Consider the following 15,950-nt stretch of genomic DNA (forward strand, 5'->3'; position numbering starts at 1 on the left):
TGTGTGTGTGTGTGTGTGTGTGTGTGTGTGTGTGTGTGTGTATGTGCGTGTGCGTGTGAAGACAGGGGACAGTGATTTATATAATCCATTTTCTCTGTGTGTGTGTGTGTGTGTGTGTGTGTGTGTGTGTGTGTGTGTATAAACACCTGAGGGCATGTGAAAGTGATCTTTGCTGTGTGGGTCCCCTCTCCGATGGATGAGGGACTAAAGCGGACACCAAGCTGGGTGAAGGAGTGGGGGTCCACAATAAGCTGGAAAAAACACACACAGACACACACACACACACACACACACACACACACACACACACACACACACACACACACACACACACACACACACGCACACGCACAGGAAATAGCTTTCAGGAGACAGTTAGGGGGGATAATAAACTCTTGTTGAAATCCTTTAAATAGCACTACTTGGCATCTCTATGTTTCCCCCCATATATATATATATATATATATATATATATATATATATATATATATATATACAGCAAGTATTTTCCTTCCAATTGACAACAGAACTCTTATTTGTTTTAGGATGTGTGTAAAAAGTGTCTTAGTATACTGTATGGTTCTTTTAAGAGATTAAATCTGAAGAAAATGCAATCATACATCCATTGAACTACAAAGAGCTGACGGTAAGTCATTTTCCCCAGAGGCAGGAGGTAACTTCAGATGTGTGCCGTGACCAATGAAGCTATATTCTGAAATAATGGAATGAAATACGGAGGCGATCGTGCGTTAGTGTTGGTGTGTGTACTAACAGCACTTCCGGGATCTATTTCCAGTGTGTAGTTTCTGGGGTTACTGTTGGCTGCAACCAACTGCAGAGTGTCAGCTGTGGGGTTAACCAGGGGAAGGGTCAGGCTGGTCCATCTGACACACACACACACAAAGTTTTATTCAGCAAGGTAAAAATACACACCAAAATAGATCGAGAAACTGTAGTAGAGAGTAAATCCAAATATCAAAAGTCTGGAAGTAGAAAAGTGCAGTAATTCTTCTAAATTATTCAAATACATTTTCAGTTGTAGTTTATTCATAATGAAAAGACTATTATAAATATTATATAATATGTGATACGAGAAGAGTTACACCCACAGATTGTCGTTTTCCCACATACTTAGGATGAATTGAATCTTGTTCACCAGACAAGGTTGGCAATTATATTATTCACTTTTAAAAGCGTCCATTCTAATCTCTAACAGAAGTAAATATATGAAATGATAATAAACTACAACCAGTACTTATGACACTCCTTAGCTCCTTTATAAAGGATGTTTGACCACCGCAGTTTAACCTGCTGCTGATGTAACGGCTGTAGGCTGGAGTTAATGAAAGTGAAACTAAAACTATTTTAATAAACAATTACTGAAAATGAAATGTACGCAGGCCATCCTTTTGTTTCTCACATAAAGATTATTGTGGCTGTGAGTCCTCAGCCCACACTCTTGCTGTGTACCGTACAGCGTGTGTGCACACATTACTAGCCAATAACCATGCATAGAGACACTGTGTGTCATGGTGTGTGTGCACCTACTTGCCAAGCTGACAGCAGTCCTGTGGTAGCATGATGACTGGAGGAGGAAGAGCATAAAGCTCCATCTGATACCAGAACTCCCCCACCAGCTCTGAGTGGAACACCACACTGGCAGAAAACACACATCCATCCAATGCAAATACTACACATGTACCACATTCATAGAACTGTTCAACACGCGTGAATAAGTAGCTAGGTAATCTATTACCAAGCTCACATTTAAGCAAATTCAGGGCAAATGTGGCTTTTTAGATCAGTCTCACAAAGCGTTTAATGAGGAGGGATCTTTGAATCATAAATTGTGTAACCTCCTACTTTAAAGTAGGTCGGGTCAGCTACAGTGCGGTGAGTCTTACCTGCCTGTGCTCTTCCCGACTCTGCCGGGGGAGAATGTAGCTTTGTAGGTGAGAGTGTCCCGTGGGGAAATTGAAACCCAGTCGGCCCCACTCAGGTCGTCTCCTTCCAGGTACACATCCAGCGCCAGTAACTCCTCTCGAGGGTTTTTGACCGGGATCTCTATGGCAACTGAGCTCTGGGAATACAGCATTTCAAAGTTTACACCTGTCCCCCCCCCCTGTGATGTTCTGATAATCTTTTGATCTAAGAGTAGAAGGAAGATTAAGTTCTCCTGTAACAGCAGCAGAAACCTTACTGTCGGGCCTGCATGTTAGAAATGTAATAATACTAATCCTAATCCTGAACTGTGCTTTTTGCAAACTCAAGCTTTCACCTTTGTGCCACTGGACTTCTACAAAGCAGCAGCGGACTAAGAATTTGCTTCCAATTTTAAGGTGGTAAACTGCATCAAAATGGAATAAACATTTTGACGTTCTGAGGTGCAAAATATGGCAGGAGGGAAAGGAAGTTAAATAAACTCTGAAACTGCTTCATCACCGCCGCAGAGGAAACTGTCTGAAATGTAACGTCTGTGAAAAGCAGGTGTTCTATAAATAGCCTTTAACATCAAACGTTCCAGCATCAGATCAGTGGAACAGTTATTTACATGTCTAGTCTTAGTAAATAGTCCCCTGGCTTTTCGGCCCTGAAGGTATTTTGCCAGGGTTAGGGTTCGTGATTATCACCTTAAGATTTCAAGTGTGTGTGCAGAACTTACCTGAGCGACACACTCTACATCTATGAGCTTGATGGGCGCTGCCGGCTCACAAATTATTTCCAGAGAAAAATGCACCTCGTAGCATCCGACTTCAATTCCTAGATGACAGGCATTTAGATTTAGACACGAGTATAAATCCGCTATAAATTCAAACACACCTGTACAAAACTCTTTTTGCAGCATATGGTGCAGTATAAGCTTACCTTCTTGTCCGTCTGCCTTCTGCAAGTCATCAATTTCTAGAAATGACACAAAGCCTGCAAGAAAACAAAGGTTTGTAGTTACTTTTAGTTGTATCTAGTTGATACAATTACTGAATCACACACATACAATCCTACTAAACTGCCAGTGCAAACATAACATATACAAATATAGAAATACAAGTGGGCCTACAGGCATGCAGGTTCAACTGAGAGAGGCAAAGGAGGAATATAGAAGGAAAGTAGAGCAGAAGCTGCAGGACAACAACATGAGGGAGGTCTGGGACGGCAAAGATCAGGTGAGCAGAGAGCTGAAGAGACTGCGTCCCAGTAAAGCAGCTGGCCCGGACGGAGTGTGTCCAGGGACAGAGTCGTCTGTACTTCCTGAGAAGGCTGGGGTCCTTCAAAGTCTGCAAAAAACTACTGTTGATGTTCTACCAGTCTGTGGTTGCCAGCGCTCTCTTCTATGCTGTGGTGTGTTGGGGAGGAAGCAGCAAGAAGAGGGACGCTGGGCGGCTGGACAGACTGGTGAGGAGGGCTGGCTCTGTGGTGGGCACAGAGCTGGACTCCCTGGTGACAGTAGCAGAGAGAAGGACCATCCTGCAGACTGCTGTCCATGACCTGCTCCACAGACAGGCTCAACAACTCTTTTGTCCCCCTGGCCATAAGACTGTACAACTCCTCTCAGTGATGGCCGGGGGATTCCAACTTTGCAATTATTTATAACAGTCTGTATTTTTACATTTGTATTTATAATGTACAGCCTTTGTCGCTTATTTAAAATTGTATTTGTACTTACTTTTTAATGGAGGGGGGGGGGGTGTAATGTTAATAAATGTATAATGTATAATGTCTTTTAAGCTACTGGATGGGGTTAGGGTTAAGACAGGCATCTAAACAAAGGACAGCCACAGTGTATAAGTGTGTGTGCATTTGTTTAAGCAAATGTAAGATGCTGTGATAAAAGTAAGCTGACATTTGAGCACAGCTGCCTTCCTAGTCACAAACTAACAAACCACACAACCCTTACGATCACACGCAGCCGTGGAAAAAGAAAATCACCTGTCTGTTTTCCTCGTTTCAGTGATGAGACAGCCAGGGTGTATGGAGCGCTGTGACCAGGTTTAATCTCCAGGGACGGGGTGCCACTTACACCAGATAGGTCTGTCACCACCTACGTGTGTGTGCATATGCATGTACACAAACACACAAGACAGAGAAGAACCATTAATACAGAGGAAAAAGGAAAAACATGCTCTGTCTAGAACACACACACACACACACACACACACACACACACACACACACACACACACACACACACACACACACACAAATAAATAAACATGCACTTGCAAATGGCTCTGCAACCCTAAGAAGAAGCTGCTCTCAACCTCCAAGATTTTCAAAATAAATTTAGGAACACAAATTCAGGCGATTCCCCAATAAGCTTATTCAACCATCGGCAACCAAGCTAACCATCACAATTCAGTGCAATCTGCAAACACCAGCTAGCAACTTGTCAAAAGCTAACCACTGGCTCGTTACAATCTTTACACTGTCTTTATGAATTACTGGCAATATGAATTTTTTGGCAGGCAATCAAATCAAAGAACAATGTCTACTGTGTACCAGTGTATACAAATTCACCCAGTGGATGAAGCTGCCTTCAAAACAAAAGCATAACAACTATTCAAATGAACTAAACTAATGATACTAATGTGATGATCAAATAACTTTATACAAAACAGCAATAACAATAAATACATGTTTAATAATTCAATATTACAAAACAACGAATAGCTCCAACTATTTTTTTAATTGACCAGAATAGGGTACAATAAAAATGCAAGTCTATAAATATGGTGGTTATTCAAAATAGGTATTTTTTTGTTATTTGTTATTCCTAATAAAAATACACATTTTGAATAGTTTAATAAACAATTGCACTTTGAATGTGTTGCCTGCCTTATTGCCTGTTGTAACTCCAAATTTCACGAGCATGACATCTGCCCATATTGACTCATAGTCAAAGCGCCACCTACTGGTTACAGGAAGTAAACTGCTGTTTACTTACACGATAGATTTAGTAGTGTCCTTGTGATGAGTTTGAAATGAGGTCAACTTTGTACCAATTCCTTGTGGTTGCCTTATCTCGCAAGGGCTGCAACTAACATTCATTTTTTTTCTTAATTAATCAATTCATCTATTTGTATTTATCTATAAATTGTCAAAAGAATAGCAAAAAAATATCCAATGCCGTTTCTTAAATTTAATTTAATTTAATTCGACCAAAACCCAAAGATATTCAGTTATAATATTATTATTATTTGCATGTGTGCTTATACCTTGAGAGTGACTTTGTTCTGGCTGTAGTTGGGGACGTTCATCTGTGTGTGTGTGGTTTGACCTACAGAGCAATGTAATACCACATGGTCCACAGGCAGGGGGTGTTCTCCCACTCCTCTGAGGGTAAAGACTTGCTCGGTACCGTCGTAGTCATTATGTAAGGACAGCTTGCCCTGTGGGGGTAGGAATAAAGTCCAGGCAGTCAAACACATACAAACGTGTTCAGTGTGCATACAAAGGAACAATGGCAAGTTGACTATTAGCTGCAGTCAAGCGTTCTCACACTGACTAAGTCTAAAACTAAGTCTATTAGAAGCACTTGAAGGGACAAGGTAGTAATCCCTGCACAAACATGTTTCTGACACTCTTGATTGTGTTCGAACAAACATAATTCCTTCATTACAACTGTTAGAATTTAATGCGCTATTTAAGACCTGCCCAAAAGCCGTTATATAGAAATGCATTGGTGGTTCAGTGGTAGAATTCTCGCCTGCCACGCGGGAGGCCCGGGTTCGATTCCCGGCCAATGCAACATCCTTTTCCACTCACGCCATTGAATATTTTAGTTTATCATGTATTAAATTTATTTCAACTGTCAATGCAAAACACTTTTCTCCCCCTTCATAATACATATATATGTTTTAGTATGTATTTATTGCCAAATTCATTTATTTACTTAGATGATGCTTAAAGCTGAAGCTTAAATTCCCATATATCATCCCAACAGCCACAGAGGCCAGACAGTGTGCTGCTGTTCGAGGCATCAAGATAAGCGTTTGTACTTGAGCTGACTTGAGCCAAATATGACTTGAATAGGGCTTGGGGGATGAGCAATGGTGGCAGGGGATTTCAGAGTGGGCTTTCTCCTAAGTGTCGATGCTTAAATTATCGTGATTACACACTAACTCGCAGCCATCACACTGTAAATATTTCATTGTATATCTGAGTGTTATGTTAAGCAAGAAGAAGATAATAGCAAGACAAAAAGAAAAATACACAAAGAGAGAAAGAAGCAATGAAACTACAACAACAAAAAAGGCATTACCGTGACACTGCATTGTACAGAAGGGTGAAAGGTGAGGGGGTAGCAGGCTCTTGTCCCTGCTGGCACATTTAAAACCTTTGGGCCAGAGAATCCTTCCCCAAACACCTCAGCTTGCATTTTCCAGTCTTGGCGGGTCTCATTGTGCTGTGAGAGACACATAGGCCCGATGATTTGAACTAAAACTACAATCATGACATAATCTACTTTTCTAAAACGTATAGTTTCAGTTAAGCAATACAATTAGTGCAAGATACATTTAAGCCATGCTTTTTGGTTGCTGTCTATTCAGGACAGCAAACAATTGATTTTAGGACAGCCCTTAATAAGCAGCACCCATACTAAGTTGATTAATCTGCTGATTGTTTGTCAGTCCAAAACCCACAGACATTTAATATGACATGACACAGAGAAAAGCAGGAATCCCCGTATGCGAGAGGCTGAAAACTGCATTTTCTTACATTGCAGTTGTAACACACAGAGACTGATTAATGCATCTTCTCTTGCCCCTCACCAGTGGTATGTCTTGTGTGATTGAACGGTGAGCAGGCTGACTGAAGTCCAAGTGGGCGGATCCTCTCTGTGGTCACAAATGAGACTTTTAGTATCATTAACCATAAACCACATGAACTAACAAGCAATCCAGCATTTACTTAATATAACATTTACAGGTTAACTAGGCTCTGATATCAGCTGATATTTACCTGTGAAGTAACCTGAGCCTCTAGCACATAGACTCTGGTATCACACCAGGACCTCAGGATCACTTGACATGTAAATTGCCCCATGGAGTCCGCCTGGAAGCGTACTGGGATTTCCACACAGCCACAATCTATTGAGCAGAAGGAAGAGGACATTCAGGGACGGGAGGGGGTTGTCGGGCATTCCAGTCGCAGGACCTTTTGCAGGGGATCAACAATGTTTTGAAGAACTCAAGAACGTGACCTGTATTTCCACTGAAGTAACTAAATGTAGTTCTGTACAATAGGTCCAGGTTCCAGGTGTAAAACAAGTCGCTTGTGTGAGGATACTAAGAGATACGACAACACCACTCAGCGATGTTGGCAATTTTCCCAGTAACCACTCAAAGACCTGCCCCAAAGCATTTTCCTCATAGACCACCATTACAAGAGACGTCTGTAAAACTGGACAGGACTAAATGCAAACTAGGTAAATTACTATTCTTTGCGTTATGTATTTGTAATCCATGAAGGTTTTATATTTGTGTATGTGTGTGTACCTGCAGGATCCTCCCATGGCATGTTGGTGTCTTCCGTTATAGGGATTGTAACAGTACTGGGTAAAGCAAAGTATTGTGGCAAAGACACCTCCACACTGTATTCCACCCCTTTATTGTGGCGAACACCTCTCAAGAGTCGGGCCTAACAAGAGACAAGAGGGACAGCAAGTATCATATGGACAACACGGAAGACATGTCACAGTACTGAGTGACAACCAACCAGCTTCTTACTGTACAGCCAAAGATCTGCTTTACCAGGGTGTGTGTGTGTGTACCTGTTGTTTGAAGAGCTTGCGTACAGCTGCGTTTGCCCTCACAGTGCTGCAGTGCAAAGTGTGTGTCAGCGTGCGCCTCCTGTGTTCTTCGGCGCTCATGCTGTGCTGACCCCACAAAGCCAGAGCTTGCTCCCAGGCCATATTGATGAGCGGCACACGCAGCAACTCCTCACACACCTGCCCCATGTCGCAGCGCAGGCTTAGTACTGATACACACACAGCTGCGTCTAATGGTGGAGAAAAGCATCAGCGTTGATAATATTTGATTCGCTATTCAGTGTACACACACTACTTCATATTTAGGTGATAGAGCTAAAGAGAATATATTATATATATACAGCATAAGAACAGGACCAATTTAGTTTGACTGGGATTGTGCTATGATGCTCTAGAATAGTTTACGAGCAACATTTGGGGGACAGGTTTCCTACCAGGGTTGCTGGGATTGGAGACTATGTTAGAACTGGGCCTGGCAGTGAGAGGGGAAGGAAGAGGCAACTGTGCTGTGGCCTTCACCATATAGACCATATCTCCCACCTAGAGGGTCACACAGACAGGCATGGTGAAGAGATGAGGGTCACCCCAGACATGATTACCTATTACGTGATCTAACCAACACACACAACATAGGCACAATGTAAGGCCACAACAGATACTGTAGATCTCCAACAATAAATAAACATACAAGTGCATAAAACAAGCATATTTTTCCACTTCCATGTTGTTATTTAATACTTGACAATTCTGATTAATGTGCGATGAATTTGCGATCAACTATGGACAATCATGCAATTCAATATTTTAATCTATGGACAGCCCTAATGTATACTTGTATTGTCATTAATTCTATGATAGGCACATATATAATGTGTAAACACTGTCATGGAAACACTCTCCTAGATGTGTGGCAATGAAAACCTGCCGAATGTATAAGTGAGTGTGTAGGTGGTAAAATCAACTCCATAAAACTCAAGAGAGTTTTTCTTATTACAGTCTGTGTGTGTGTGCAACATTTATTTATTTTTTTGCTTTGCTGTAATGTCTCGTAGTCAGAATTCAAATTGCATAGACGTACAAACAATTAGTATATATACACTGGCACACACAAACACTTGAAGATTTCACTCTAATTCAGTATGCAGTGTATAGTTTCTCTCTACAGTCTAAGAAATCCAAAACTCTTTCTGTACTTGTTCATAGCTGACTGCAATTAAAAAAAAAAGCAAGTTAATATTCAATTGTTTAAAAGAAAATATTTCAGGGAATTGACACACACACACACACACACACACACACACACACACGCACACACACACACACACACACATTGACACTGACCTGCGGGCAGACTAGTAGCACAGAGCAGTACTTGGTGCCTGGGCAGAATGGCAGGTAGTGGATGTTCAGAGTGTCTGCTTGGCCTGACTTCAGACAAACACTCTTCACTGCACTCAGGAACTCATTGCTTTCACCATCTGTGCACACACACACACACACACGCACACACACACTTAAATGGACCACAACCAAGCAGACGAGAATAAAGGTAATATATTCACACTCATAAACCGAGCGTGTGTGCGTTTGTACTTACTGACATCCGAGCACTTCCCTTCCATCTCCTCCCCACAGCTCTTGTCTGAAGTCATCTTCTTTATACTGAGTAGATGGTGGCGGTGGAGGACAGATCATAATCATTCACAGTATATGGATGTAACATTACACAACCTGATTCAGCTGCACCATAGATGAACTCGGTTCTACTTCAAATCCTCAGTCAACTCCTGATAAGGAGGAGGAACTGGAACGTTTGGCTTTGAAGATGTCTCAGGTGGTAAGAGATGCATACTAACCGGCTGTAATGACAACCCAGTACTCTCCTGAGGAACAGCCTCATGCTTTACCTCTCTTTTCCTTTAGGTACCTTCTGAAGCACTGAGTAGCAGCAGGAACACCCTATCTTTTTACCAAATTCATAACGTCACAACTTGTCATTTTCACTTTGGATTTTGTTACCAGGCTAGCTTCTTTCTTAGTCTTCATGCTAAGCTAATCTAACAGGCTGCTGGTTGTAGCTAACACATATGAGAGTGGCATAGATCCTCTCATCCAACTCTCAGAGAGAGAGATCGGCGAGATGTCAACACATTCCTTTAACTGTGTGTGTACTTTGTGTCTACACAGCATGTGTCTTTGATTGTGTGTGTGTATTAGTGTTGTGAACAGTGCATGTGTTACTTGGCTTTGGAGGAGGCCTGTTGGACGAGGCCGTCTTTTTGTTTTTCAGGCTCCAGTGGGTTGAGCAAAGACTCCACCAGCACCACCCTAAACACACATGCACATACACACAGAGCAGAGAACACAGACATACTGCACTGGGACTTTGTCTCTGGGAAGCCACATCGCTGTTGCTTTTTGTTTTTTATATTTGTAATATTTCAGTGCAAACACAATTGAATTCAACTAGTTTTTGTTATTTGGGTACACAGACCCTTTGATGTCAAGAGGGGATCCTAACAGTCACAAATATGCATGTGTGCGTGGACAGACACCTACCTGAAAGTAGCTTCTTTTTTGAAAGGGTTAGTTATGGGCACTTGGATCACTTTCAGCTGGTAGCATGGAGACTTGCACTTGATAGTGTTCTAATGAGAGACAGTTGGAAGGAGACAAGCTGTAACCAAGTCATCATCAGTCTACAGCCTCTCTGTAACAGCCAGCCCGCAGAAACACTGCACTCCAAACTACCGGTATGTGTGATGCGTGTTAGAGGCAGCATGCAAGCTATCAACAGATCAGTAAGTGAGGCTTGAAGCCAACTGTGTCAGTAGTGAAGTGTAAATGTGGAGTGGCAGCCTGCACACCCCTTTAATTCATGATACTCACTGTGGGAGTGATGTGATTGACGTGGGTCTTCAGATTGAATGTGAGAGTGGTGCTGCTCAGGCCAACAGGAGAGCTGGAGATGAGCAGAAGGACTGCCTCCACGGGCTGCATGACGGAGCAGGTGAACTGGACGGTCAGTTCAGCGCTCGCCCTATTAAAAAAACACCACGGCCGACGTCAAACATCTGAGCATTTCCTGCTGGAGGGGAACCAGCATGCCTTCCACAGTGCTTTTACAACTCAATCATTTTATTGTACAACCTCCCATTTTCAGGTTATGACAGGAATGAATCAGCTGAATTTTTTATATTATGTTTCTGAATAATAGCGTAGTAAAAAGACAGCATTTCTGAGAGCTGGGGTTCAAAATGAGACATGGTACATTTTTATGAGCTACAGTCTCAAGGAAAAACCAATTGTAATCAATCTTGGGTGGAGCTGAAAAGGTGTAGGAGGGTTTTTCCTTTTCTTTGCAGCGCACTAGTGTGCCCAAAGCTAATAACTTTGGAAGTACAGATACAAAGACAGCACCTTTTCGCTAACGATACCAGTTTTACTATTTAGTGTTGATGTACATGCACAAATGTTTCATCATTACAATTTCATTTCAAGATTATTCCCGTTTTAAATCTGACAGAAATGATTTAAAGACACTGTCTCTCATGGTGACCAGAGGTGGTCTCAGAGCCTTAGAAAAAACTATTCAGGCTACATGTCTGTAGTGACTCGTCCTTACAGTCTCTGCAATATATATATATATATATATAAGATCAACTAAATATTGCAAGCATTTTTGGAACTCCTGTTTCATGACACAAATGTATTGGTTGCTAAACTTAAAATTAAGTGTATTTACAGAATCCTCTGTGATGTCAAATCAATTTCAAGTCTTTTTTCATTTATATAGCGCCAAATTATAACACCTGTGAAGTAAGATACTGCACAAAGAAAACCTAGTTTCTTACAAGTTTTGTACAGATTAGTACAGTAAAAGAAGTGTACAGGGATTTTCATTTCTTGGGTAAAAATCATACTTTGCAGGAATAGTGACAGTAGATCCATTAGGGAGGGAGAAGAGATGGGCATCCTCTCCTAAAAGGTAGACCTGGTATTTCATCGGCTCAGATGATGGGCTCTTCAGACGCACCTGCAGCACACACACACACACACACACACAACGAAATATCTAGATTTTTGTACATACAAACACATCCACAAACACACAGACCAATGCCGCTGGCCGAAAACAATGCAACAATGAAATCTTCCCTAGCACAGACAGACTGACATCTACTGTTGTTCGACTTGTAATGTGGCTTAACCTGACAATGTGGATCATTACCCAAATGTATATGTGTCTGTGTTTCTAATCCTGTTAGTGTGTGTGTCTGTAATCTTATTAAATGTATGTGTGTGTGTCTATAATCCTGTTAATGTGTGTCTTTGTGTCATTATCTGTCTGGGAGCTTATTATCCAAGACATTTTCTGCTCCACAGTGCTCATTTAGTTGATTTACAAGGCATGCAGTTCAAGTTTTTATTTAGGTGTCTCCTGTGTGTTTATGTGTGTGTGTGTGTGTGTGTGTGTGTGTGTGTGTGTGTGTGTGTGTGTGTGTGTGTGTGTGTGTGTGTGTGTGTTTGTTACCTGTTTGCTGAAAGTGCTGTGCAGGCCTCCTGATAAAGTGATGGTGTGCAGTGGCAGATACTGAGGCAGCCTCTCATACAGGTGAACGCACAGAATTAACATCTGCACTGGATTGGGGTCTGACAAGTCTGTGGGCTGAACACACCGCACGCACGCACGCACGCACGCACGCACGCACGCACGCACGCACGCACGCACGCACGCACGCACGCACGCACACACACACACACACACACACACACACACACACACACACACACACACTCAGACACAGGGGACGCACGGGGACACAGGCTGCGCTGCCTAATCTCTGACATAATCATCATGATATATTGAACATCTCCAGTTGTCATTAAGTCATTAATTAAGGCAATGAATGCAGTAATAAGACAATATTTCTCTGTCATTTCTCTGCGTGCACTTAAAATGTGGATGGTATTAATCTGTACTAGATATCTTAAAAGATGTATTCTCTGTAAATGTACACTCATTATCAGCTCTCTAATTACACGTACAATGAATATGCAGTGTAGTTCCATCAATCTGCACACAGAATAACTCTGGTATGTGTAAAGTTCTGTTGCCACGATACCAACGCTATGACTTGGATACGATACCCGCCTATAATATATCGATAACGATACTAAACAAAAAGCTAAACAATCGGAAGAAGTAATAGAATAACAGATAACAGAAGAAGGAACTTATAATATATAAGTATTGGAGTGTCATGCTACATCTGTGGAGTACTGTTTTAATATATTCAACAAACTCAAAATATAACTATTGCGGTTAGAAAGAGCCCTCTGGCACCATCTGGTAGTTACCTTTATGTCTAGGTTGAGAGAAAGTGCAGTTAAGGCCTGGACCACAATGATGTTGTTGTGAAGGATCTGTTCCAGGCTGCTAGCTGTGCTGTACATCCTCCGGAAGAGGCTGCAGATCTAATCAGGAACACAGCAGATAAGAGATCATTTAAAAACCACGTCAAGGTTTATCTGTAACGCCACATGTTTCATTTAGATCTCAACTTTCTCTGCCACTTGGTTGCCTGTTACTCTTTATCTGGACAGCCCTGAAATTGCACACACACACACAGGCCTAACCTTATTCAGGACTAATTGCGGCCTCACACACGCACGCACACACACACACACACACACCAGATAAGGGCAGTAGGCTGCAAGCAGAGTAGCGAGCACCAGTCCATCTGTCAAGTCCAGGTCAAAATTCACTGTCCAGCGTGCTGATGGGACACCACCTGTGAACCCGTACCATGCAGAAATGACACAACAATCAGTAATTTAGTCAAATCTTATATTCACATTCACACACTACAGCAGAATGCACTACTGTGAGGCCCAGTCAAGCATCAGCATTGGACTGTGGTGTTGTACATGTTGTGTGTCCTACCTGTTCCCCACACAGTCTTCCTCATGCTCTGGTAATGCATGTTGAGCCATGAGAGCAGCTGGAGTTCGTAGGATGAATAGATGTTACTGGCCCGTGGCTGTGAGCTGACAGGGAGGATTCCATCTACGTCGTCATGCTTCAGACTTGTGTTCAAACCCGTCTCTGACACGCGGCACAACACCAGCACCTGAGAGCATGCAGAGGAATGTTCAATGCTGGTATTTAACAGGATCAAATTGACGTTTTTTACAACACTTCTCTGCTCTACATTCACACAGGCTGTTCCCAAGTACGGAAAATGTCCTCAGACTTCCAATAAGCTGTCAGGAGTCAAAGTGTTTCAATTCAAAATGCACCTTGAATATTTGCAGCAGCACGTCAGTCCAGGATCGTTTGCTCAGAGACTCAAAGTCAACACTGCTGTAGTCCAAACCATGTTCTTCCTCATGTGACTGAGGGAAATAAACACATGGTACAATATGTATATGGCACAAGTAGCTGTAAATATGTTGTTTGAGTGAACAAGGGTTTTCATTGTTAGCAGAGAGGCATCACTAAAGCAATTGTCTTATGTTCCAAAAAGTATATTTACATGGTTTAGGACCAACTTGTGTGTGAATGTGTACCTGGAGCTGCAGGGAGCACCAGTGTTTGAACTCCTGCACGTCAAGCAAGTACTCCGGTCTGATGTGACAAAGGAAGGCTCCCTGCACCCTGAACACAGAAGCACAAAGAACATAGAAAATTGACAGTAGACCAAAAACATTTCCCAAATGTAACATTGCTGGCTTTCTCTATCGGTTTCAGTAATGGAATTGTGACATTAGGACGTACGATTGCTGTCCCTACGGTTTTAGTCAGACAGGACAGCACATTAAAATAAATTATGTTTGACCTCAATGGCCCATTTTAGCAAATTAGCAAAATGCAAGCTGCGCCCGGCAACATGACACATTTCCCTAATCCAAACCAAAGCCATAATTGCGACACATGCATAATTGTTTGACCTTGTACTGCTGACAGCTTCAAGTCATGCTTGTGCCATGTTTGAAGTGTTGCAGGAATGTTAAGAGGTCTGACCTTGTGAGATTGCTGTTGTGACTTCCACATGAAAGTGACTCACACCTATTCAAATACAAGACCAGCATGCCAAATTAACTTAAATTCAAACAATGTCGGCAGCATTGTCGCGTGGTCTCCGCGTGTAAAGGCTTACCTGAGAAAAGTAAGCATAGCTTCATGCTGTTGGAGCAGCTGATGGACGCGCTGGTCTATATCAATGGAAAACGCCTGACACCGAGGAATACCGGGAATCTGTTTGCCAGTCAGGTGATGAAGCATGTCCACTACGGACCTGGACACACAACACAATAGTTATGTCCTTTATACCTGGAGACACATCAATGTCCACTGACAACATTACACCCCAGCAGAGCTTCAATTCCATTATCATCTATTATTTAAACTTTCTAAAGAATGAATATTGACTACAGCAGAGTAGACTGCCCTTTGCCCTTTAATACACACTTCTTTTATAAGACATGAGAGCCTTTGTTTATTCTTGAAATCTCCTGTATAAAAGCACTTCAAAGCAGGAAGGATCCTTTTCAATGACTTAGTTTCCTCATGGTTGTTGACTAGATGTAAACATGTAGTAACATCTTGTCATGGCGTTAGACACAACGTTTCAGCATGAGGATGATTCATTTGAGGCAAAGACCTACACAACCTTTTTATCCATCTCGTATACACACCTGGAGTCTTTATTTTGACTGACTCGATAAGTCCGTCCACTGGAATGATTAGTTTGAATTTTTGACACAACTCTGGCGGGAGAGAGGAGGCATACATTATAATAAAAGAAGTACCTAAAAGTGAAAGTCATCTTACACATAAACCAGTCTCCAAATGTGGCTCCTGAGCCAAACTATTGTGAAACCTCTTGGGGGTTACCTTCTGAGTGTGTGTGGCACAGATATGGGGTGCGGTCCACTCGGCCACCCAAAGAGGCTAAACCACCTTTCCACAGCCAATGATATATTCTGGTAATATAGTCCTTCCTCTGAGTCGGCAGCGGGGAATTCTGGGACGCCAAGATCGGTTGGGGAGTCTCTTTCAGGAGGGATGTCTGTGTTCCCGCTGGCCCGGCCGCTCACACTGTCACTGTCTGGAAAGGAATCTGCAGAGAACAGATACACACTGTACATAAAAACACACACTGCTCAGACATACACACAA

General features: G+C 42.2%; 1 protein-coding gene and 1 non-coding gene across 2 annotated transcripts in view; one reads left to right on the forward strand and one right to left on the reverse strand.

Annotated features, from left to right (window-relative positions):
- LOC115019744 (cilia- and flagella-associated protein 47-like) overlaps window positions 1–15,950 on the reverse strand; it is a 48,806-nt gene that overhangs the window by 8,616 nt on the left and 24,240 nt on the right. The window contains 29 exon segments of the mRNA XM_029449305.1: window positions 147–251; window positions 773–884; window positions 1,549–1,656; window positions 1,905–2,080; window positions 2,663–2,760; window positions 2,866–2,919; window positions 3,925–4,036; window positions 5,211–5,384; window positions 6,257–6,400; window positions 6,768–6,833; window positions 6,958–7,085; window positions 7,494–7,635; window positions 7,769–7,989; window positions 8,200–8,305; window positions 9,107–9,243; window positions 9,363–9,427; window positions 10,007–10,093; window positions 10,325–10,413; window positions 10,655–10,805; window positions 11,689–11,801; window positions 12,300–12,434; window positions 13,127–13,243; window positions 13,463–13,560; window positions 13,713–13,899; window positions 14,069–14,164; window positions 14,339–14,426; window positions 14,929–15,066; window positions 15,467–15,538; window positions 15,666–15,891. Coding sequence (XP_029305165.1) covers window positions 147–251; window positions 773–884; window positions 1,549–1,656; window positions 1,905–2,080; window positions 2,663–2,760; window positions 2,866–2,919; window positions 3,925–4,036; window positions 5,211–5,384; window positions 6,257–6,400; window positions 6,768–6,833; window positions 6,958–7,085; window positions 7,494–7,635; window positions 7,769–7,989; window positions 8,200–8,305; window positions 9,107–9,243; window positions 9,363–9,427; window positions 10,007–10,093; window positions 10,325–10,413; window positions 10,655–10,805; window positions 11,689–11,801; window positions 12,300–12,434; window positions 13,127–13,243; window positions 13,463–13,560; window positions 13,713–13,899; window positions 14,069–14,164; window positions 14,339–14,426; window positions 14,929–15,066; window positions 15,467–15,538; window positions 15,666–15,891 — 3,545 coding nt within the window.
- Window positions 5,672–5,742, forward strand: trnag-gcc (transfer RNA glycine (anticodon GCC)). Its single transcript has one exon. It is a non-coding gene; the product is annotated as a tRNA-Gly (tRNA).

The sequence above is a fragment of the Cottoperca gobio genome, chromosome 2 (assembly GCF_900634415.1).
Source record: "Cottoperca gobio chromosome 2, fCotGob3.1, whole genome shotgun sequence".
Classification (NCBI taxonomy): domain Eukaryota; kingdom Metazoa; phylum Chordata; class Actinopteri; order Perciformes; family Bovichtidae; genus Cottoperca; species Cottoperca gobio.